Here is a 25,533-nt window from a genome sequence, read left to right on the forward strand (position 1 = left end):
CTGATTGAAGTATGCTGAGTTAGCAAATTTAATATATTTAAATACTAGAGCAGTTAGTGACAGACACAATAAGCAAGACCTCACATGTTTACGTAGTCCAAACTAATTTCATCAATATAACCTGAAATTATTGCTGTGGTAAAACGTGGAGACATCGATTGCATTTTCTTATCAGCTTTAAATAAAATACTTTTTGTGATTTTGTAGTGCTTACAGTTCTTTCGTCCTTTTTTATTTCTCTATCTGCTATCTTATTCTAATAACTTTCAGCGCCTTTTTTTAAATTTACCCAGTTGCTACTGTAGCGCCACCTTTATTTAGCAGATTTTAACGGACACTTTTTCACACACAGAGACGGTTCTCCATACCCTTCATAGAATCGGCTCATAGACTTAGTGTTGTAACTTATTAACTCCATGGCTCGGCTATTAGTAAATACAGATTGCTGGAAAATATCAAATATGCAATTACTTCCATAGGTAAGGTTGATTTGTTTGAAATTTAATCAATTGGGGTGAAATTAAATGAAATGGAATGAAACGAGATATGATGAAATGAATTTACTGAGACTTCATTGGACTTTTTGGGAGAATTCTAGAAATATTACATGTTGAAACCTGAAGGATCGTTAAATTAGCTTTGCGTCTCGATTAATTGCAATAAAACTCGTCGTGGCCCAGTATGGCGCATTAGTGCGTTCGTACTTAATGATGCAATACCGCTAAATACATTTCTGTTCAAGCATATGTCAGTCAGTGTCTCGTTTTTGTCCTTTCTTATTTCAATGTAATATTATCCTTATTGGACAGTTTATTATGACTGTTCAGTCAAGAATCAAAGCAGCATGGCGACTAAAATGTCAAGCAGAAATAAAAGTTTGAAAATTGAAAGTATAGGACATTTATTATCTGGTATCGTAATGCCACTCGGACCATCATCTTACCTAAAACGGATGCAAAGCAATCATGAGTTCCTGTTTCACGTGTGTAACAGCTCCAAAATTATTATGAGCGACGACACTTAAGTTGTAATATGTGCAACATGGAGATTAGCTTGGATAAAATTTCTGCTTCTATGAGCTATGCATGAACGCACCCATTACGTAATGGAAAAATGGAACTGATAAATTTTAAATAACATATTTAAATTACAACATATTTATATTTACAAATTACATATGGATCAAAATATTTTGTTTTTGTGAATAAATCATTCGAATTGGCGTTCCTCTAGTTAAAAGTGCTCATTTTCAGATAAGCGTTTTTTTCGTACCCGATCCTGTGGACTGAGTGGTAAACAGTTGACATCACCCTAAACACGTCATTACGGATCCTGCCGATCCATTAACAGTGCTTTTAGGTAACTCAAGCACCGGTCACCATCCTCGCCGAACCCGTCGCTTCCGACGAAGGGCTCGACGAGTAAATTAATCCACTGAGTTTCTCGCCGGATCTTCTCAGTAGGTCGCGTTTCCGACCCGGTGGTAGATTCTGCGAAGCACTGCTCTTACTAGGGCCAGTGTTAGCAACACTTCTGGTTTGAGCCCTGTGAGCTCACCTACACGTTATTAAGGCAAAGCTGAAATACAAAATCGTTTTTGCGGCTGAGATAAGCGGCGTCAGGCTTTTTTAAATCATAGATATCCTTTAGTAGCTTTCTTGTCCTTTCTGACGGGTTGCGGCCTTGAAGGAAGATACTTTGTTTAGGACCTTCAATGGGCTTAGGTTCTTTCGATAGTAGAACCTTTTTTCCTTTACGAGTTGTAGGTTTCCTAAAAAAAATTTACTACTGTAAAATGATGCAAGTTATTGTGAAGAATAAGTAATGTTCATGCTAGTGTTGAAGAAAAGTACTTTATTCTTTGTAGCACAGGCAGTTTGTTTACATGAAATTAGGAGTGGGCGATATAAATCGTATCTAGATTCAATATCTATATATCGCAGCAATATCGTTGAATCCGATATCGCCCCGCACGAAATCTATATATCGATATCGGCTGATACACGATATTGCTCGATGTGATGCGCATCGGCATATCGTACCGATTCGTGAATCGAAATCTATATAACGATATCAGCCGATACACGATATTACTCGATGTGATGCGCATCGGCATATCGTACCGATTCGTGAATATCAGCAATATTCGTTTGGTTCGTATCGAATCGGTCAGAGTGAGTGAGCGCACGATAGGGATATCATGTGATGAATGAAACAGAAACAGGCATTATCCATACAATTGTAAACCTTATATTTAAGTCCATATGTCTGTAGATTATTCTTAGCGTATCAGCAGGATACAATTTAGGAAAGAAGTTTCAATTTTCGACCCTAACTTGAATGCAGTATAGCCTATTTGCATCGTTGAATTTAATTTCACGCGCTTTGACCTTGAACTACAATTTTTGGACAAGTGTTTATAAATACTTAAAAGTTTTTTGTGTTTGATTTTTAAAGTACACATTTTTCTATTTTTAGTTGAATCCAAATAACTGAGTTTATTTCTTGTGTTTGTATTAAACTTTTGAAATCTACACTCTTTTGATATATTTTGTAATTTTAAATTAAGATACAAAATACTAAAAACTGAAAAAAATGTAGCCAGTCCTAAGTCTGATAAAAGCATGAAGGAAAGTTTTTTTGATATTTTTATTTTCATGTTCTTTTTATTACTTTAAAATCATATTATAAATTGATATCAGAAAACCAACCGTATAACGTTGACTTAAATCTATATCTACTACGATATTATATCAGCGTATCGTTTCAAATCTCAAATATCATGAATCGAGAAAATCTACTAGCATCCATCAATATATAGATTCAGAAAATATATAGATTCAATATCCGATATTGATACTCGATATATAGATACGATTCGATACGCGGTTAAACCGATATTACCCACTCCTACATGAAATCTCAAAAACACAACGAGATGCACACTTTTTCTTAGTTGTCAACTCAAACACACAATAAAAAAAAACACAGAGTCAATCAAATCACACAATATTAACAATTATCACAATGATCAATATTATATAGACAGTTGTCGAAACTTATCCAAATAAGTATATATTTAAAATTATTTTTTTCTATTATTTGTGGTTTCATTCTATTTTCTTGTTGTATTTAATTGCACTCTAAAAATCAAATTCGATTTTCTACTATTTGATGTCGATTCAGAGATCTTTTTCGATGAAATAATCGATCTTTTGTGGTAAATTCTTATTAACTCCATGGGTAAATTGAACTTAATCGGCATCTCTAATTTCGTTCTTAAGCATAGATGATACACCGTGATACACTTCATAAATTTCATAGACCTATATAGTAATAAATTCACACTTCAATCATTTATTATCTGTGATCACAATTTTCACGTGTTTGAGTTGACAACTAAGAAAAGTGTGCATCTCGTTGTGTTTTTGAGATTTCATGTAAACAAAATGCCTGTGCTACAAAGAATAAAGTACTTTTCTTCAACACTAGCATGAACATTACTTATTCTTCACAATAACTTGCATCATTTTACAGTAGTAAATTTTTTTTAGGAAACCTACAACTCGTAAAGGAAAAAAGGTTCTACTATCGAAAGAACCTAAGCCCATTGAAGGTCCTAAACAAAGTATCTTCCTTCAAGGCCGCAACCCGTCAGAAAGGACAAGAAAGCTACTAAAGGATATCTATGATTTAAAAAAGCCTGACGCCGCTTATCTCAGCCGCAAAAACGATTTTGTCCCATTTGAAGACAGTAGTTTGATTGAGAAGTAAGTTATTTTGCATTTTATACAAGTGAATGTATATTAAACTAAAGTAGCTTAGCTCCCTGTTCTCGTATCTTGCTAGGTAGGATCAGTATTAAAATTTTAACTAAGTTTTTGAACTCTTCAGAGCATACCTACATCGTTGCTTTATACTAGTTATATAGGTTATGGCAGTTATTTCGTTATTTAATAGCATTTATAATAATTTCGATGCACTTTGCTACATTGTCATTTTAAATTTTATCGACATAAAATTTCCTTAGTAAATTATTTATGAATCTCCAAGTTGTTTATTTTTAGAGCTCTTATTTCTATGAATAGCCACATATAAAATGTAATATAGATTGATTTTAAACCAAACATTTTCATTCAAGCATCAGTAATTGAACGGTCGAATGACTACTTGAACGGTCGAAGGTCACTTGAACATCTTATATAAGAACGGTCAATTACTATTCGTTCTGTTTCGTCTTTTTGTATGTCTGTCTTTTCAGAAGTCAAAAAATGTACTGCCTCGCTGCTGGTCACGTACGCCCTCGTTCCATTTATTTTTGAATTATTTTCAAATGTCTGTCTTAGTCTGTCTATGTCTAGTCATTATAGGTTTTATGTCTTGTCAATGAGATTGCACGCCACGACAGTAATAAAAAATTGTTTTAAAAATTGGATTAAAAAGTTCCAATTTAAAGAGTTTACTTAGTGATTTAAACATATATTTGTTAAAATTATTTTCTTAAAATTTGTTCATATGATCCCTATATATAATATTGAAATAATTGCTCTTTAATTAATGTAAAAGAAAGTTTTCAGTCATTGTTATTTGGATTTAAATGGCGATATTCATTAAGTCTGATTCTGAAAAGTTTGGAAATGCTACACTGTAATGACAATCAAAACTACGTACATGTTATATTCTCATTATTCTGATTTTCATTATATTTTTGTACAAACTGTAACATATTCAAAACACCAGATATAATATATTCACAATAAAAAATATGAGATTAAATCATAAAAGTAGTTGTAATAATGTCTACGACTCGTGAAAAGTGAACTAAATATTATAAAAACATAGTAAAAGTAGTCTTATACTTTCGATTGTCTGCTTTATAGGTTATGTTACAAAAAAGAGGCGGCTCTGTTTGGTGTTGGTTCACACAGCAAGAAGCGCCCCCACAACATTGTTTTGGGTAGAACTTTTGATTATGGAATATTGGATATGATTGAACTTGGTACTGAAGAATACAAGGCAATGTCAGAATTTCACAATATAAAAGTCCTGGCTGGTTCTAAACCATGTTTATTGTTTAATGGACCTGCTTGGGAGCTAAACCAGGATTTAACACGATTGAAGTCACTGTTCTCTGATTTCTTTCACAGAGAAAAGGTAAAAAATAATATTGGAAAATTAATAAAATCATTTTTTCATGAATGTCAAATAAAGGAAGGATTTATTACAGTATCAGTAATTGAATTCAAATGTTATGTTGTTAAAATGTTATACCAGTACAGCATATCTTTAAAAATTATAATAATTAAGCAATTATAATACAATTTAATAACTATAAGTGCTTTGTTGGTACTTCATATAATTAATTAGTAATACCAAATTAATTTCCCACCTATCATTAAATTACTATATTTTATTTCTATAGTAATAAAAATTGACAATTAATGTAAAAATAAATGGTATTTATATTTTCATAGGTGGAAACCATTAGATTGCAGGGATTAGAACATGTCCTCAGTTTCACGGCTACTGATGATGGCTTGATCTACTTCAGATCGTACAGAATATCACTTAAGAAAAGTGGCCAGAGAACACCCAGAGTGGAGTTGGAAGAAATAGGTAACAATCGTTGTTGAAATCACAGTTCAAGTGAATAAATATTCACAAGCTTGTCATTTTGCATATTTTGTATGATTGTTGACGGAATCATTTTCTTATCAGCAAACTGAATAAAAAATTTTTTGGCAACTGCAGGTCCGTCAATTGATTTCAAATTAAGAAGAACTAAGTTAGCGTCTGACGATCTCTACAAGGAAGCTTGTAAAATACCGAGAGAGATGAAACCAATCAAAAAGAAAAATATCTCCAGAGATGCATTTGGAACTAAACACGGCCGTATTCATATGGGTAAGCAAGATATCAATAGGCTGCAAACCCGAAAGATGAAGGGCTTAAAGAAAACAACCGAAGAAAAGAAAAAAATACTTCTTCAGAAAAAGAAAGATAAGAAAGCAGCAAAACAAAAACAACATGTAGAAGTATAATAAAGAGTACATTTACTATGTAACTTTTGTTTGATTGCCACTTTAGTGTCTATGAGCTAACGAATAGGATGCCCAGTGTACCTATATCGATCTGTCACACACATCTCATTTGATTTCCAAGAGCACGTACGTCCATACATGCTGTATCGACTAGTTTATTTTCCTGTGTGAGATGAGCAGATCGGCTCTTGACCGCACTATAGTTAAGTGAAAGAACTTGTTTCACCGTATAAGCCGTGTATAACTGGATATTGCTCGGTAGACCAAAAGGCCAAATTTTGTTGGAAATATGTATCTTGGTAAGTTTATTTTGGATATATTAGCGCGTTTTAGGTTTGTACTATATTTCTTTTGTTCTATGACGGTACCGCTACAACCGCATTAGTTGCATGATGCTAGGTAACCTTATGGTGCCTGATCTCTGGCTACCGTTTAGCTGTACGTGGAACACAAGTTTGTCAATCTGCTTAACGATACGATAACTATAGGACTCCCGGTATACCCTTATCGAGCAATACAGCTGTGCAGGTGCTCGAATCACCATATGCAGGTACCAGTTTATTAATTTTTTTCCTATCTATTTGTTGGTAGCCGGGCTTTCTTTTTTCGGGCCGGGGGCCGAACCTCCTACGAGGTCCCCGCGCCTAGGGGGCGCGCGAGGTACGTGGGACTTGACGATCTGCAAGGTGTTGGGAGTAGACCGCAGGCCCATGGAATTTTAGGTCCCTACTACATTAAACGACTCTCCTGCACTCTTACATCTGACGTCCGATCTCCGTCCGGGGTCAGAACCCGGTCAGAGTAGGGGGGTTCACGCGGTCAACACTACAACCAGACATGCGGCGCCACCTCGAGGACACCCGACCGACGGGTCGTCGAGGGTATAGTCGACGACCAACGACGCCGGTCTCCGCGGTACGGCGGCCCTAACCTAAGGGGCTGTCCTAACTACGTATTGTTTGGTATCTCACGGGGCTTAACCTGAGTCACTTTGCTCTAATATTTACTGTAGTAATCTACCACTGGATTGGAACTGCGACCAACTGAGAAGATACGGCGAGGAACTCAGTGAGATATGTCTGTGGTTGCACGTCGAACCCTTCATCGCATTCGATGAGTTGGACGGGAACGGTGACCGGTGCGTGGAATACCTAAAAGCATCGAGAGTAGTTCGCGAGAATTTGAAATGACGTGCTTAGGGCGACAATGGCGGTATGTTGCCAGGTCGTTTTTTAAAGAAATACGCCTATACGAAAGCAACACCTGTGTACGAATTTCAAGGAATAACATGTAAAAAAATATACTATGTATAATAAATATTTTAACACTACAAGTCCAACTGGCGGGGCTTTTGTGAGATTTGTGAGTTCGTTGTTCCGGGCTGTTGGCGAAGATGATATAGAAATAATGTTTACACTGATTTGGTATGAGGTTTTACTATCTACTACTACGCATCCTCTTCGGCGGCATTATTTGACGACGGTTTAGTCGGTAAAGTCAGGAAAACACAAATCGTTCATGCAGGCACAATAATTTCTTATAAATATCACTTCACAGCCCCACGTTGGGCGCCATTTTTAACACTACAAGTCCGACTGGCGGGGCTTTTGTGAGTTTTTGTGAGTTCGTTGTTCCGGGCTGTTGGCGAAGATGATATAGAAATAATGTTTACACTGATTTGGTATGAGGTTTTACTATAAAAGCGACACAATAACTAAATTAAAATACAAAATGAGTTGAGAATCGTATAGTTAAACTAAGACTCGCAATATTTTACTGGTCGTCGTCGCGCGCGCTGAGGGCGTGTGTTTTCGCGCTCAGAGAGCTCTGTCTCAGCGGGGGGTAAGGCGGCGGCGGGGGCGGTATCGCACGTTCGGAAATTTCGTTCCGTTATAATATGTATTATAATTTTCGTTATTACTGGTGGTAGGACGTCATTTGAACCGGACCTTACGGGTAGGTAACACTACCTTGTCTATTTCTGTTGCGATGCAGTAATGCGTTCCGATTTGAAGGGTGTAGCAGCCGTTGTACTACTTGTGTCTGAAGGCGAATGGTGGCATCTTTAAGTTGGTATCCAAGGGGAGCCCTTTAACATTAGGAAGGTCTTCTATACAATAAAAAATGTAGTTGTAAAACATATAAATAAAGACCCCTACTATGGTCATAACCTTATTACGATAAAATACGGGTGACGAGAAATTACTTTTAAATATACAAATAGACGTCGAACAAGACAGTGGACATTCGTCGTCGAAGCTATGACGTAAATGTCGCAATGTTTTTGTTTACACAATATTAATTTAATGCGTTTTTTAAGTAACAGCATAGAAAAAGCCCTCGTTCTATTTATCTCCATACTTTATCTGCCGTTGTAATAATTCAGTTAACGTCTTTTTAACTTTAAAATGGAGCAATAATCACTTTATAATATTATTATGAACCTTTGAAAGGTACATTCAAAGGTCGACGTTTTTGTTTGGCTACAATATATAACATTCACTTTCGCAATGAACATATCTAATAGTATTAATTAATTTGTTGTTGAAAAATGATTTTAATTGAAAATTTATATGGAGATTAGTAATTCGTTCACTTTATTAGACAATGTAGGTGCTAGGTCAAACATGTTACAAAACTGTTGTTTTATTATTATAATATTTATAACTTTTCCTCGCGTAAATGCCTCGTAATATTAAAAGTAGGTACACGACATATTCTACTTACGTGTTCATCCTTTACGTTAAACAAATAAAAAACCACAATAAGGTACAGGTAAATGTTCTGGCATTTTTTTTAGAAGGTTGTAGCTATAATTTTGGGTGTCCATGAGTGTAATAATCCGCTTAATAAGTACCTATACAAAGTAGGATCATTCGGAGTAACACATCGAAAAAAGTTCATATTGCCGAATCGCGGAGTGAAGGAGGCTTGTGTTTTAAGAATTGAGAAGCGCTCTTGAGTTGTTAGGTCTCCTTCGGAGGTGCTCGAGCAGCTGTTAGCAAATCCCACCCCTTCTGGCTGAGTCTCTGCTCGCCCATCTGTACTGGTGAAACCGGAAAGGACTCCGGGCAACCAGTAACCGTTCAATCATAAAAAAAAAAAACTTATCTATTCGATACTCCAAAAGCGATATACGACAAGAAATTGTGCATACGATTTGATTCGTCGATTTTCGGGTTCGGTAAGTTTTTTTTTTTTTATTGCTAAGATGAGTGGACGAGCTCACAGTCCACCTGGAGTTAAGTGGTTACTGGAGCCCATAGACATCTACAACGTAAATGCGCCACCCACGTTGAGATGTAAGTTCTAAAGTCTCAAGTATAGTTACAAGTAAGGTAAGTGGTTTAATATTAATTTTATTCATTCGGGCGTAACTGGAACAACCTCATAAGCTACCAGCGAATAGGTAGGGGAAAAAATATTATTATTTAGGGCCTGACATTTTGGAGTTTCGGATATTAAGAGAAATCAACTCAGTACCGTTTTCTTTTCTGTGAACCATTGAGGTACTACTACTATGTGTAGTGAAACACATGCAAGTTGGTTCAACACTGATTTATTTTTAAGACACACACACTTACAGTTAGTTATATTGAATGCATACGACTTCGAGTACGCCGAAAACGACTGCCGCTGTCATCTTCAATAACATAGGAGCGAGGTTGCAATGTACCTTCCACTATTGACACCGGTTTTCTAACGCCGTTACCGATTAGAGTCGCCTTATCACCCAATAACAAGGGTTTTAACAATTTAGCCGATCTATCATAATGTTTTTTTAATTTTCTCTCTGTTCATCATTATAGCTTTGCAATTCCTTTCATTATCTACTTTTTCCCATAATCTATTTTTTATCGGTACAGTCGATATCATCCTCACTTTAACCTTCGTTAAAAGTGAAGGTCGTATAAACCTCGTAACCGGCCGATCTTATGAGATTCACCAACAAACTAGCCTGAACTTCTTTAGGCTCTGCTCACTCCAGACGCTTTAAGAAATACTTCGAACAGCTTCCACCATTGTCGCCATGGAGTGATAACTCTGCTGGCGGACGCGCGTGTTCCATAATTACGTGAAATAATAGTAGTAATGATATTACGTATTTATTTTTATGTCTTTTATGTTCGGTTACTTCGATTTAACGCGTATTAAATGTTAAAAGCGATGCACCGCTGCCATCATATTGTAGTGAAACACACGCAAGTTGGTGCAATATTGATTTATTTTTAAGACACCCTCACTTACAGTTAGCTATATTGAATGCATGACTAATACAGTATATATAGTACAATGCTGTCAACCGACTTTTCCCTTAAGTTGACGAGCGCAGGCTATGAGGAAAAATTTCAAATGTGAAAGAAGAATATGTTATTAGTGAAGTAGAGATTTTATACTACACTGTTTAACAGGAAGTTTACCGAAAATCGAATAAATTTACAAGTAGTCCATGAGATAAAAAATTAGGGGACATCTAGTCTAAGCCAAGTTGAACGTATTAAATTGTCATCAATTTCGTGATTAACCTTTTATTTAATATGCCTACAACATTTATATGCGATACGCAGAAAATTAAATATCAAAAATAATTTGAATAAATTTGTTTTACGCGGAATTTACATAATATAAACTTAAAGCTTATGAATAAAGTATGAGATCAAATTTACATAAAACGTCACAAGGAAACAAAGTGGGAATTCCCTGATTTATAAACTAGCCATATAGGATAACTACTTTCTTCAGTTATGTGTAAGCGTGGCTGTGATGTAGGTATTGTTTGCTCGGAAGCTGTATCTTCTTTATATTTGGGATGGTTTTATTCAATAATAATAAATAAACACCGATTTGAAATTGTTTAACTTGATAAACAATGTACTTGTATACTCAATAAAATCCATTGAATCATAGCAGCTCTCAATCTATATCACTAATAATAATTACGCCCTTAGGCTATGGATTCATTTAAAACAGTAAACAAAATGAGAATTCAATAGATTCAAGGTTATAACTTAACAAAATCGTGTAATGATTGATCGGATACATAAACGACTACAATTACTAATTTATTACGACGGTTTATTTCATTAAAATTTTCTGATATTATTCAGATAAAGGTTTTACCTAGTTTTTTATTAGTATGAGCGAACAATAACGATGCATATTTCTGCATTCAAAATCTACGTACCTACCTAATTAGAAATTAAATCTATCACTGAATGTTTTTGTACTTGTCTATTTCACATTACATATATAGTTTCTTTAAATATATCACGTGTATAGTGATGAAAGAGGACCAAATCGACAGATGCGACCAACGAAAGGACTGAACGTTAAGATAAACCGAAGAAAGCTAATTTATCTTCGTAATTAACTTTATTAGAATATCGTAGGAGGTGTAGGAATCTAGATTTTGACTTCCTTGAATGTGAAGAGACAGTGTAGGCTGAAATGGCAGTGTGCTAAAAACTAATTGAAGCTCGAGATAAGTTAACTTCCAAGAAACCATGGACCATTTTTAAATATAGAACGAGACCTGCAGCTGTCGTGCTATTTATGATGCTCATAATAATTATGAAAAAACCTATTTAAGACATGACTGTTTTCACCAATGACCACGAGATAATATGTTTAATAATGATATTATAATATGTATAATATGTATGTTTATCAACAAAAAGATCAATGATTAACAAACTTAGCACATCGGCGTATCTTAGCGTATCGTACTGCCAGAGATTACTTTTCCATTATTAGTGATAGCTAATTGGTTGTAAGCAGAGCAGTCGCACTGAAGTGACTGAGCTTAGTTATTGAGAACTCTCAAGTGAATCCCAATCTCTTGGATTGTTTGTAGGTTTTGGTTCTTTCTCTGTATCGTAACTTCTTGTGGGAGTATGGAAGTAATTGAGACGATTCCGTCATGTGGTTTTTACAATCGTACAATTAGCACATAGTATGTGCTAATTGCTAGATGTCGATGAACACCCACCCACCATCTGGTTTTCTGGGATGGACTTAGTGTTCTCCGAAAGCCATGACATCCGTCCTCAAACTAAATTTGTAAAGAGACCTTAGCATCAGACAGTGGCTTGATTGCAAGCTTCGCATTGCTTATATTCACGAGCGGCGATGACCACTCACCATCAGAATGTGGGCCGTGTAATCGTCTGCCTACGAAGGAAATAAAAATAATACAATAATATAAAAAGATTGAACTTAACATGTTCTATCATGATCTATCGTTCATTAAATTTTAATTTATTTGCCTTAAGTATTGATTAATGGTCCTTTTTTGTCAAGTACAAGTTTAAAAAATGTGATATGTAGTTTTATGTGAAGTGTTTTTCATTAAGAGCGCTCAAATTTAAAAATAAAGTTAAAAAACCTGTATAAGTCATTGTCACAATTTTTATTTTATTTTAAAGGGTATTAGATGACATTATGTGTGGAACATAATTTCAGCCAAATGGCCGCCGCCACTTCGCTGTAGGTGGTGTATTCTGGTGGACCAATTTTGTATGAAATCTTTGCATAAATAGGACTCAATTTCACAAAGAGCGTGAGTTATGTCGGCTTTCAGGGCGCGAATAGATTGATTTGTCTGCATTGACTAGAGTTCACACGATCTCGGTGGCCAATTGATATCGCCACCACGTGAGTGAAGAAACCTTCGAATTTCTCATCCAATAAATTTAATGTCTCCCGTGCTGTATGGAAAGTGGCGCCGTCCTGTTGGAACCACATGTTTGCGAGATCCGTACCATCTATTCTAGGGCACAAAAAGTTTGTTATCATAGTCCGATATTGGTCGATATTGACAGAGGCGTGGCTTCTTGCGCATCTTCGAAAAAATAAGGGCCGATGATACCGCCGGACAAGCGTGTAGCGTGCTATTATGAAATCTATGGTAACGACTAAATACCTATGTGTTCATGCCAAATTTGACAGTAGCCATCTTTGTAAAGCGATATTAAAAAAGATGGCTGCTATGAGCTGTCAAAGTTCGAGCGTCCCTATTGAAAAACCCCATTCAGAGATAAGTTCTGAAGCGTATTGTGCGAACCAATACGGACGGGTACCAACATTCTGCTTAACTCAACTGCGACACTCATTCGTGGAGAAGTCTTTTTATAATTGAGATTTCGACTATGTCTAAATCGGTACTTAGTTAACAATAGGTAAGTTGTGATTTCGTAGACTCATACAGTTCACTTATCTATATTTGATATTTTTTTGCGATTTGATAGGAAATCATCTTCATAGCCAGTCTATATGTTACTGGAAACATTTCCAATACACTCTGTATAAAATACACTTAGGTAATATTGAACTTTAAAAGCATAAGGAAGCTCGAACCTATATTTTGTCAGGAAATACAAGCAGGTACTTTTCTGAAGTACAAGGTAAAATATATAATAAAATATTGAAATTGTTAATTCTATTTTCTCGTCAGACTACAAAAACGTATTTATTACAGACAGGTATTTTATCGTCGCTATTTTATCCATAATAACGTCCTTGAACATGAAGAAGTTCAGAGATCATTTATGATAAATTGATCTCGTCGAACCAAACTCGTGATAATTAATTTGAATAAGTGTTACCTGGTACGAGTAGGTAATGTTTTTAGGCTTTTGACAATTTATCTTGTTTACTTTTAAATTACCGATAAAACAGAAAACAATAAATATTATATCTAGTGCGATATTTTTAGAATTTCGCAAAGAAATCACCAACCCGTTTGAATAATAGGTATATGTAATAGGTAAGATAATATACGTAACAGACCTGTTTCGCCACTGATTAGAGTAAATTCGGCTATTTTGAGATTTATTAATAGTTTTATCTCAGGCGTACCATTCTGAAGAAGCCAAATCAAACTGCAAGACGCTGCAAAACTGCTTGCTGAGACAACTTTAGCTAGAATAACATATTTCGACAATTTCGACTTTTCTCGAAGTTTCTAAGCAGGATTACTTTTATGTTATTCTTAAAGTAATTATAACAATTGTATCGAAAAACCATATTCTGCAACACATAATATGTACATATGTAATAATGATGTTTTTTGAATTCCCTCAAATACACGTATGCAATAAGGCTTTTATTACTGTGAACGATTTGAATGTAAATGGTTTGGGTGCTTTTGAGTAACTACTGGAGTGAAAAACATTACTTTTAATTGAAGTCTCAAATAAAATTCAACTTAAAAGTTAATGGCGCAGATTTAGGACACAATACATAAAAAATACTACCCTTATACCCTTTAATTAAAACAATTTTTTGTAGTTGCATTTTTGTCAAGTATAAAATAAAGAAGTAATTTTATTTTACAGAACAATAGCATTATTACATTACTTTTAAATTTAATGAACATACACGTATTAGAAGAATAGATTAAAATCAGAATTATCAAAAATCAAATCAATCAAGGAACTATATAATTGAAAATAAATTTAAATGAGGCCAATGTTCCTTTGTCGGTAAAAAGACCATGAATTTATATCATCGAATGAAACCATTTCAATTATATCAGTATTGTATATCGTTTAAATTTTACCTTATATTTAATATTAAAATGGAATAATTTAATTCAAAAAAGTTAAATTCCGAGTATATAACAAATACGGAAAAACCATCCGAATATTACTAAGAAGTGAGTCGATATTAAGGCAGGATATATTTTGATGCCGGTTTTCTTATTTCATTATTATCAGGAAAATTTTATATACGCGGAACATAAAAGCGCTGCACTTGGAAATTAAAAAAACAAAATTTTTGATCTCTTGGTCATACTTCTAAGTGACGAAACTGCGTGTAGATATTGCATGCAAAATATCAAAGAAATCAGAAACAATATCAATCGAAAAAAATTTGAAATGCATTATGATCTAAGCAAGACAAATTTGTCGTATTATAAACATGTCTTGTCAGATCCTCCGGACTTACTCTCGCTGCTTAAACTCTCCAAGCACCGGTGACCGTTCTCGTCGAACTCGTCGATTAGAGTTAAACGTGCAACTCAGCCCATAGACACAAGTCGCTGAATCTTTCGTCAGATTTTTTTCCGAGGGTCGCGATTCTGTGCCGATGGTGGATTCAATGAAGCACTGCTATTGCTAGGGCTATTGTTAGCAAATTCTCTCCGATTGAGCCCGTGGGCTCACTTGCCCGTCCAAGCTCAATTAGAATACACCCTTGGGCTACCAGCGATTAGGTAGGAAAAAAAAATCTCATTTGCAGTGGAAAGCCGAAAAATATGGTGAGTTCTATTTTTTCTTCGCACAATAGCACAGCGAAGCGGAGTGGCTGAAAACTAGTGCTATTCGTGAAATCTATTTCGGACAACATTTTCGGAATTACCCCCTTTTAATTTTTTATTTTATTTGTTTTTCGTCTTTCCTGCTAAAGGCATTAAGTGAAATTTATGTTTTTAATTTATTTAGGATCGTTTTCAATTGAATCTCAGTGAGCCAATAATGACATCTCGATGAATTGGAAATTAAATTAATTCAAAGGTGACACTGAAAAAAGACAAACATTTACGACTATAAGAGCTGCGAGAGAATAAGATAGGATACTGCGGAAGACTTCACTCCCACCGCGTGTGAACTGTACACTTATTATTTTTTACGTTCGCCTTTTCAGCTCCGTGAACTGTATTTTTACCCCCTGCCCCCCACTATGTGCATAATGGTACATACTTATTGTATTACATAATCATAGGGAAGTAAAATGTGATCACGGAGTTAAGTTTCTATAACTTTGTTATTTTCTTAGAGAAAGAAAAATACGATTAAAAAAACAATTTAATTAGCAATTTGTAGTTCTTTAGTAATATATCTGAGGATAAAAAGTTTGCTAATCGTATTAAACTAGAAATATAATTTTTGTCTTCGATTCTCCAGCTTATTTGTCGTACTAAATACTTTATACTAAAAAATACCTAGAAAATTCACACAAAATCTAAGGCTCCGCGATGTAGCGTGCGTTCTGTCAGTCAGCTATGATACTTCGTTAAAAGATAGATAGAATATGATTATAGGATTATTTGATCTGTTTGAAAATCGTAGAACAGTGAGGAATGCTGGTTCGACAGGCGCAGGCTGAGTGGTCCAGTGTGCGAGGTTCTGTACCCTTGACCGGATGCCGGTCGCGCACATTCAGTCGGCTCGCGACTTCGTGCTCGAATCCTCGCGTCGGTGCCTCAGAGTGCCGATCGCCAAACTATAAAGGCAGGCTTACCCGACTGCCACCATAGTCCAGAGCAATGCGCGTCCGCCGGACAGATACAGGCTCGGACGTCCGCTTTTTCGAATACGATCAATTACCGTCAGTTTTATACGAATATTAAAATAAAACCGATGTGATAGTGATTTAATATTTGTGAAAATGAAATCGAGAACTGACTGCTCGGACCCGCAGCCGGAGCTGCAGGAGTTACTGCAGAAGCCCAGGAGCTTGCAGCTCTTGACCGATGGGGACAAACACGCGACAAGTACGTTTCAGTTTCGTTTACATACTGTGATTATCTATTTGAGTTACGAGAGTGACATCTCAATAGGATTCGCTTCGGCGAACGGACGTACGTCTCGTAAATCGTGCATAACAATTAGTCATTATTGCCTGAATATTATACAATAATTTAACTCCCGACTTGCAACAAACATAGGGTACCTTACGCGTAATATTTTTCAACTCAGTCAGTCATTATTTAAAATGGCCTGGAGGTAACTATACTTTGATTTTAAGTAATTAGTTAGCTGTCATCGTAATAAGTTTCAATGTAAGCGTTTACGTAAATACTAAATAGTTTTTGAATAAATTTATTTTCAAGATCATACAATAACCCAATTTTATTCTTGTCATTTAAAGCAAAGCTTGCGAATGCAATACTAAATAGACTAAATAGATTAAAATTGGTCCTGTTCTATGCATTTGTTGACAATCTCGTGATAACCTTAAATTGAACTCTAAGCAAAATAGTAAAAAAAAAAAAACTAACTAATGAAACCTGTTTTTGTAGGTATGTAAAATATGATTATTGAAAAGGAAAAAAACTAATTAAGATCAAATTTTTCGAATCAATTCGAATTTATAATTTTATCCTTGGCGGAACCGTTTAAACTTCCGGGTATTTAAAATTCAAATGTTTTCCTAAATAATCTTATTGACAAGATATTCATATAGCTTCCGAAAGATAATTATTTACATCTTTTTTATTTTATGTTTTGTTCACATTTCGTTCATTTAATGTATATCCTGGTGAGTATTCGCCGACCTTTCATTTCGACTATGCATTTATGTGACATGTCTGCAGCTGTGAGGCCTTGGACTTGGTTGGACGAAACGAATGCACGAAACTTTTTTATTTTCTTCAAATTTCGAATTAATTTAAGACTCCGCTATTATAGGCTTACATTGGGACATGCTTCATCGAACAAAATTTGTTTTTAACATTTTAATTAAATGTAAAGTAGTTGGTATAGGCCCGTAAGTTACCAACGATTAGGTAGGAGGGAAAAACAAAGTTTACTTTACTAACTTTACGTGTGGTAGGTAGGACCTCTTGTGAGTCCGCACGGGTAGGTTGCCACCACCCTACCTATTTTTGCTGTGAAGCAGTAATGCATTTCGGTTTGAAGGGTGGGGCAGCCGTTGTAGTACTGAGACCTTAGAACTTATATCTCAAGGTGGGTGGCGCATTTACGTTGTAGATGTCTATGGGCTCCAGTAACCACCACCAAAAAAAAAACACCAGGTGGGCTGTGAGCTCGTCCACCCATCTAAGCAAAAAAAAAAGTTATAAGATACGCGCATTCAGTGTCAATATATGTTTCATCAACTTCAGTCGTATTTAACTCAATGGCAGTAAGAGCAGAATCCGAGAACTTGTTGGTACTTACAAATCACTTAAATCAAAGGATGTAAGATTGAAAACTGGGACACAAACTGTCAGGGTGAGAGAACATAAATTACAGTTATCGGTGACAGTTAATTATCACAACTATACTCACAACAGAACACGAGGTACTCATGATTTGACAATTCATTGATGTATTTTGTTTCAATACAAAAGATGGACCAAATGAATACTAATTTGGGAAAGTGTAAACTAAGTAAGGCAAAGCTGTCGTTACAGTTTCAGCAAACACATCATTTGTTTTGTTGCGTTTAAAACAGCTTTGAATCTAAATTATTAAAACGATGTTAAAGTTATGGGAATACGTGAAAAAAAATTACCACAACTCAAGATTTTCTAATCGTTCACTCAGGTAATTGCTTGTTCAAAATTGAACAAATTGTAAAGTTTGATGAGCTCATTGTGTGATCAACTGTATAAACGATAACGTCAGCTTGCCATTTTATTACTTTCTTCGCTGTCTATTACTATAGGAAAAATAAAAAATAAAATTTAATATAGTTTGTTCGCATAACCTCATCATACAGCATCAATATTTGCACACGAAAATATTTACTTACATGCGGTTACTATAGTTCGGAATATGTGTACTAATTAATGCTTTTCAACCACTTACAAGACATCCTATTACCTACATACAAATATAATATTTACTTTTTCGTAGTTTACTTTCGATTTTAAATGAATTTAGATTTTAAAACTATATTTGTAGCGACACAGTGTACATGATAGAAAAACAATGTTTTAAAGTAATTAAATAAAATACATTACTCGTTGCATTAGTATTTTATTTTGTCTCTGACAAAAAAGTACTTCGGAAATTTGAACGATTTATTTATATTACAAACAATAGAATAGAATAATTGAATAGAAACAAAGAATAGAGCTTAGTAGCTAAAAATATTTAAGAATCATTTTATCCCACTTGGTATCACCCACTTGGTAGAGATTTCATCCAACATTTCTAAAATCATAACGCTCGTTGACTCTGCGCTTGTAGAGACAATTTTTCCCTATTCCATTATGCTATACAATAAACACCTCTCCTTTATATTTTCACAGATAAAAAAAAATATTCTTGCGTAAAAAATATATTCTTGCGGCCGTTTGTCTCCGTGTTTTCTAATTTTTCTATTGTATTGATGTGTGGACGAGCTCACAGTCCACCTGGTGTTAAGTGGTTACCGGAGCCCATACACATCTACAACGTAAATGCCGCAACCCACCTTGAGATATTTGTTTTAAGGTCTTAGTATCGTTACAACGGCTGCCCCACCCTTCAAACCGAAACGCATTACTGCTTCAGGGCAGAAATAGGCAGGGTGGTGGTACCTACCCGTGCGGACTCACAAGAGGTCCTACCACCAGTAATTATACAAATTGTAATTTTGCGGGTTTGATTTTTATTACACGGTGTTATTCCTTCACTGTGGAAGTCAATCGTGAACATTTGTTAAGTAAGTATTTCTTTAGAAAAATTGGTCCAACCGGCAGAATTCGAACACCGGTGCATCGCTCAACAAGAATGCACCGGACGTCTTATCCTTTAGGCCATGACGACTTCAAAATCAAACCGTGTCCTCTTGGGCATACCAATATTATAAATACTTCAGGGAGGTCGCGGGTCCCTAAATGTTGTGGACCTTCAATTCCCACAAACCACACGCCCCTTCCACCTGCGGACACCTTGCATGAAGTTCAAGATCTTTCCCCTAAACAAAAGTTTCCTAAATGTAGTTATCATTGTAATTTCCTAATCTTTAAAGTACATAATATGTATTCTTATAATAAAATCGTAGACTGCTTATTGTTGGGAATGATAATGTGCATATTTATTTTGAATCGAATTTTCAGAGATGTATTCAAATAACTCACTCAAGGCTAGTTTATAAATCGCTTGACAAATATAATATATTTTTTTTTTTAAATGCATGTGTATTCGTGATCAGAATGTAAGTATATAAGTATAAATAAACAAGAAGGATTTGGATTGCGTGTAAGAGCACTGGTGATTTAAACATAAGTAATAATACAAATAAAAGTGCAAATATTCTGTATTTGCCTATTCCAAAACAGTTTGTATAACTGGTTTGTATAACTGTGTAGGTGTCTTCTTTAAATTGTTATATCAATAGACAAGTCGACCGATCACCTCATCCATCACTCCAGGTCACTCCTTGATAAATATTTTAAATGAATTTAATCCGTATTATTGTTAACAAGTAAAGTCCTTTTTTGCGTACCTACACTGATTTAATTTTATGAATCAATAAGTTCAAAACATAAATATTGTCGTTTTGTATTACTCGTAGTTGCGAAGCATAATAATGACGTTTAATTTATGATTTATGAATGTTTGTCTGGTAGCGTACCGGTTGTACGTACCTACTTACTTGGTCCTCGATATAAATATGTGCGTAGATTTCTTTACCTACAGACAGACCTTGTAGTATCTATATACTAAATTTAATTTAATGAATAGCTGATTATCATTATATTAAGGCTAGTGATTAATTAATGTAAGTTGTTTGTTTTTGTACGAAGTGGCGGTTATTGTTTTTTAAATCAAAAACATGTTCTATAAATATGAATTAAATATGTATACAACAAATATGAATATAAAATAACATTATGTAATTTTATTTGTAAATGTAATCGTATTTTTCGGATCGTCGGATCGATCACTTTTTTTTTATTGCTTAAATGGGTGGACGAGCTCACAGCTCACCTGGTGTTAAGTGGTTACTGGAGCCCATAAACATCTACAACGTAAATTCCACCACCCACCTTGAGGTTTCAATTCTAAGCTGTCAGCATAGTTACAACGGCTGCCCCACCCTTCTAACCGAAACGCATTACTACTTCACGTCAGAAATAGATGAGGTGGTGGTACCTGCCCGTGCGGACTCATTAGAGGTCCTACCACCAGTAATTACACAAATTGTAATTTTGCGGGTTTGATTTTTATTACGCGGTGTTATTTCTTACCGAGGAAGTCAATCGTGAACATTTATCAAGTGCGTATTTCATTAGAAAAATTGGTACCCGCCTTGGATGCGAACATCGTTGCATCTCTAAATACAGGGTGGCCCATAAGTCCTTTGAAAAGTAAAATTTGAATAAAACGAACAGGGCGCGCGTGAGCGGTGCAGGGGAAGCGGGGGGAGTAACTTCGGTTTCTGGGAATTTAGTCGCGATGGAGCGTTTTACCGGAGCGGACCGTGCGTTTTGTGTGCGCGAGTTTTATAAAAACGACAATTCGGCAACCGTTGCGCGGCGTAAATTTCGAGAACACAAAGGTTTACACAACTTTGACGACACTCCAACTCTTCAAACGATTAAGAACTGGGTTGCTAAGTTCGAGGAGACCGGTTCGACGTTAGATAAACCGCGGTTGGGTCGCCCAAGGACGTCACGTACGGAACAAAACATAGACACAGTGACACAGTCTATTCGCGAAAATCCGACACAGTCAACTCGTAAGCGCGCCAGAGCATTAAACGTATCCAGGACATCGTTACAACGGATTTTGAAGAAAGATTTACATATGCACCCTTACAAAATTCAGTTGGTTCAAGAATTAAAGGAAACTGACGGTATTCAAAGACAAAATTATGCGAATGAAATTTTGAATCGGTTTACTTCCTTCAATAACATAATGTTCTCTGACGAGGCTCATTTCCATCTTAACGGGCATGTTAGTAAACAAAATTGCCGCTATTGGAGCCCCATCAATCCAAAACTTAAGCATCAGAAGCCCTTACATAGTCCGAAAGTGACTGTTTGGGCCGCTATGTCAGCCCATGGTATCCTAGGGCCTTACTTCTTTGAGGATGGCAGAGGGCGCGCAGTTACTGTTACGTCGGAGCGATATGTGGCTATGATCGAAGAGTTTTTCATACCAGAATTGCAAAACTTTTCAGGCTTTAATGCCAGGACGTGGTTTCAACAGGATGGGGCCACTTCTCACACCTCTAACACTGCTATGCCCGTTATCCGTCAACTTTTTCCTGGCAAAGTTATCTCTAAGAGAGGAGACATTTCCTGGCCTCCACGTAGTCCAGATCTGACCCCGATGGATTTTTTTTTGTGGGGCTACCTTAAGGCTAAAGTATACGACACAAACCCGCGGTCAATTGAGGCCCTAAAAGAAAACATCCGCAGAGAAATGACAAGCATTTCAGCAGTGACGTGCCGCGCAGTCATCGACAATTTTAGACGTCGTTTGCAAGAGTGTCGTGATCGCAACGGATTACATTTAGGAGATGTTATTTTCAAAAAATAATTCCCGTTTTTTAAGCTTTTTATGTAAATAAAAATTTAATTCATAATGTATTTAGTTTTATTTTAATAAATTTTTTTTCATATCAAAGGACTTATGGGCCACCCTGTACGAATGCACCGGACGACTTATCCTTTAGGCCACGACGACGCGATTCTATTGGTATACTACGAGATTGAATGGATTTCATGTTATTTACTTGTATCACTGCAACCATTTTCGCATTCAGACAGCAATCTTCTCAGAACTGGATGCTAATGTAGCGCTCAGCCTCTGAAATGTGGAGAATCTTCTCGTGGTCATGTCGACAATGTAAGCCGTAACTATCCTGCGAGTGGAGCCTGTAAGTTCCCTGGCTTCACATCTGCTGCCAAGACGGGTAGAATGTGAATGTAATGCTAGTTTTTTAATAAGATTTTTTTAAGACAGATAATTTCGTGCCTCTGACGACCATTGGAATGGTAATGGGAAGAGATCGTGCGGTAAACGTATCATCTCATATAAGTTTCGCCTTGAGTTCTGTAGGTTACGATACAGGTTGTTATTAACAGTCGGCTTGTGTCCAACGTACTCCGTTCAAGACATCCAGTGCATCCGTCAATAGATCTGCGATTCCCTGTAGTAGTTCAAAAAGCTTAGTTTTACAACTAAATGCTGAATGAGTCATATATTTCAAACGAATCTGACGACAATCTAAGAAGTTGCGATCATAGAAGATTGGTAATACCAAATAACAAAGTAATTAATATATTATACCTACATATAATATGTATGTATGTTTGGATGCAGGTAGCGCAGGATCGATCTTTGTGGCGAGGCTTGAGGGAGGCCTACGTCCAGCAGTGGAAGTTTGTGGGCTGATAGAGTAGAACAGAAACATAGTATTAAAAATCATTCGTACTAATTTGAAACTACATTAAGAAAATTTTAACGACACATTTATTATAATCTGAAATAAAATTAACCTAATTAACTTAGTGCTAGAATGTTAATTAAAATTTTACTGGTTTATTTATTAATTTGATAAAACGATTTAGGAAATTTTGTTGAGTAATTCTAAGTGATTGGTCGAGACCGATACGAAGAGATTGCGGGAGTTCAGGGATGTGTCAATGACTGAACTCAGTCGTTTTTATTTATTTATTTATTTATTTATTGCTTGGATGGGTGGACGAGCTCATAGTCCACCTGGTGTTAAGTGGTTTTACTGGAGCCCATAGACATCTAGGTACAACGTAAATGCGCCACCCACCTTGAGATATAAGTTCTAAGGTCTCAGTATAGTTACAACATCTGCCCCACCCTTCAAACCGAAACGCATTACTGCTTCACGGCAGAAATAGGCAGGATGGTGGTACCTACCCGTGCGGACTCATAAGAGGTCTTACCACCAGTAAAACCAGATTTAGTAGACTTTTTTCTTTTGCCTACCTATTGCTAGTAATCTCGAGGGGTTATGCTAGCTTTACCGGACGTGGGAGCAGATTATACACAATCAACATTCGAATTCTGTAATGCGATCTCCTATATACACTTTGTGTCTGCTCGTTATATTATACAACCGTTTTTTTGTATTATTTATTTGCAATAACTGCATTCGGAGTGTTTTTTAAAGCACCAGTTCTTGGTCGGAGTTCGCTCACCTCGCTAGGACCAGGCTACTCGCCTCGACGTGTCTCCAGTACGGAACAAGCATAAAAGCTAACAATAAGCAAACATTTAAACAATCTGTCCCCGCCTACGTACCAGCGTTCTCGGTATTTGCGTTTCTTCTTAATTATTATTATGAAAAATTAATTTTCCTACAAATAATTAAGTATTTAAATCATATTTGCGCGGCTGCTCCAACAGCTACATGCAGCTATTCGTCTGGCGGATGGATTTGGAATGCCTGATAATGCAACACTGGACCGGACTGCATGTTGAGCACTCCGGATCCAAATTGAAGTTTAGGCTACGATAGTGACCACAATTTATTTTTAGTCATGTATGTGTGTGTCTATAATTATTTTTAATCATGAATAGTTTTTTTTATTGCTTAGATGGGTGGACGAGCTCATAGCCCACCTGGCGTTAAGTGGTTACTGGGGCCCATATACATCTACAACGTGAATGTGCCACCCACCTTGAGATATAAGTTCTAAGGTCTCAAGTATACTTACAACGGCTGCCCCACCCTTCAAACTGAAACGCATTACTGCTTCACGACAGAAATAGGTGGCGTGGTGGTACCTGCCCGTGCGGACTCACATGAGGTCTTAGAACCCGTAAAAGTAGTAAAAATTTTCTTTTTTTTTATATTGGCATGGGGAATAAATGATAATGTTAATAATATTTCAACGATTACACACTTATGAACTGGTTTCTGATATAAATGGTTTTAATTTAATTTAAATAAACGATGTTATAAAAAATATTAAAATTAGTATGAGCTAATTCTGTTATGTAGAACACGTTCATTAAATTATTTCTTACTCATTCACTTGCTTAATGCTTGGATTCATATCGCTTAATTTAATTATTAACATAAAGGTATGATTTTGTCCGCCTCCGCCGATGAGGAATCAGTAACGTCAAGGAAAACATTTGTGGTTAATCTGGAATGTTCATATGAATATTCAACTGTATACTAATTTTTTTTTTTGTATTCTACGGCTTAGGGTTTAAAAGAGTTTATAAAAAATAGTTTTAAACAGAGTTTTGTTCTTATCATATTTTTGAATATTAGTTCATGATATTTATTATTAGTAAGAACATTTCTTCAATAGGCGGTTCAACGATCTTACAGTTCACCTGGTGTTTAGTGGTCATTGTCGCTCACATACATGACACAACGTGAATACCGCCATCCACCCTGCGACATTGTGAGGGCGAAGTCTCCATTATATAACGGCTATCCTACCCTTCAAATCAGACGTATGACTTCTTCGCGTTGAAAATAAACGGCCAGTAGGTAATTACGTAAATTAAATTTTTTGGAGTGTTGAGCTTTATTGTACTACACCTAGTGTTAAATGATCACCGGAGCCCATAGAAATCAACAACGTAAATGCTGCCACCCATCTTGAGACATGAGTTCTACGGCCTCGGTTTTTCAGTACAACGGCTGTCCCATCCTTCAAACTGAAACGCATTACTACTTCACAACAGAAATAGGCATGGTGGTTGTATCTACCCATGTGGGTCACGTCCTACCATCGGCAATTACGCAAATTATAATTTTTGCGGGTTGTGTGTTATGTGTTGAAGTCGTCGTGGCCTAACGGATAAGACGTCCGGTGCATTCG

General features: G+C 35.9%; 2 protein-coding genes and 1 long non-coding RNA gene across 3 annotated transcripts in view; all 3 read left to right on the plus strand.

Moving 5' to 3' along the window:
• The first annotated feature begins 2,945 nt into the window (after nt 1–2,945).
• On the plus strand, nt 2,946–6,064 carry LOC101739710 (ribosome production factor 2 homolog). The gene is made up of 5 exons (XM_004921690.5): nt 2,946–3,472; nt 3,555–3,770; nt 4,881–5,154; nt 5,475–5,616; nt 5,752–6,064. The coding sequence occupies exons 1-5, from the start codon at nt 3,450–3,452 to the stop codon at nt 6,039–6,041; spliced, it is 945 nt and encodes a 314-aa protein (XP_004921747.1). The 5' UTR covers nt 2,946–3,449; the 3' UTR covers nt 6,042–6,064.
• A 7,013-nt stretch (nt 6,065–13,077) lies between these two features.
• LOC134201045 (uncharacterized) lies at nt 13,078–14,146 on the plus strand. Its single transcript, XR_009976194.1, has 2 exons — nt 13,078–13,219; nt 13,893–14,146. It is a non-coding gene; the product is annotated as an uncharacterized LOC134201045 (long non-coding RNA).
• Nucleotides 14,147–16,063: 1,917 nt separating this feature from the next.
• Nucleotides 16,064–25,533, plus strand: part of LOC101745503 (organic cation transporter protein) — a 61,870-nt gene continuing 52,400 nt past the window's right edge. Inside the window, exon 1 of the mRNA XM_004921724.5 lies at nt 16,064–16,539. Coding sequence (XP_004921781.1) covers nt 16,434–16,539 — 106 coding nt within the window. The 5' untranslated portion in view covers nt 16,064–16,433. The remainder of the gene's footprint in view (nt 16,540–25,533) is intronic.

This window comes from Bombyx mori, chromosome 23, assembly GCF_030269925.1.
Source record: "Bombyx mori chromosome 23, ASM3026992v2".
In the NCBI taxonomy this organism is placed as follows: domain Eukaryota; kingdom Metazoa; phylum Arthropoda; class Insecta; order Lepidoptera; family Bombycidae; genus Bombyx; species Bombyx mori.

Bases quoted from the DNA above. Each gene is read 5' to 3' on its own strand.
- LOC101739710 (XM_004921690.5), top strand. From the start codon at position 3,450: ATGCCTGTGCTACAAAGAATAAA. The intron at 3,473-3,554 runs GTACTTTTCTTC...AATTTTTTTTAG, and splicing joins CCTGTGCTACAAAGAATAAA to GAAACCTACAACTCGTAAAG. The intron at 5,155-5,474 runs GTAAAAAATAAT...ATATTTTCATAG, and splicing joins ATTTCTTTCACAGAGAAAAG to GTGGAAACCATTAGATTGCA.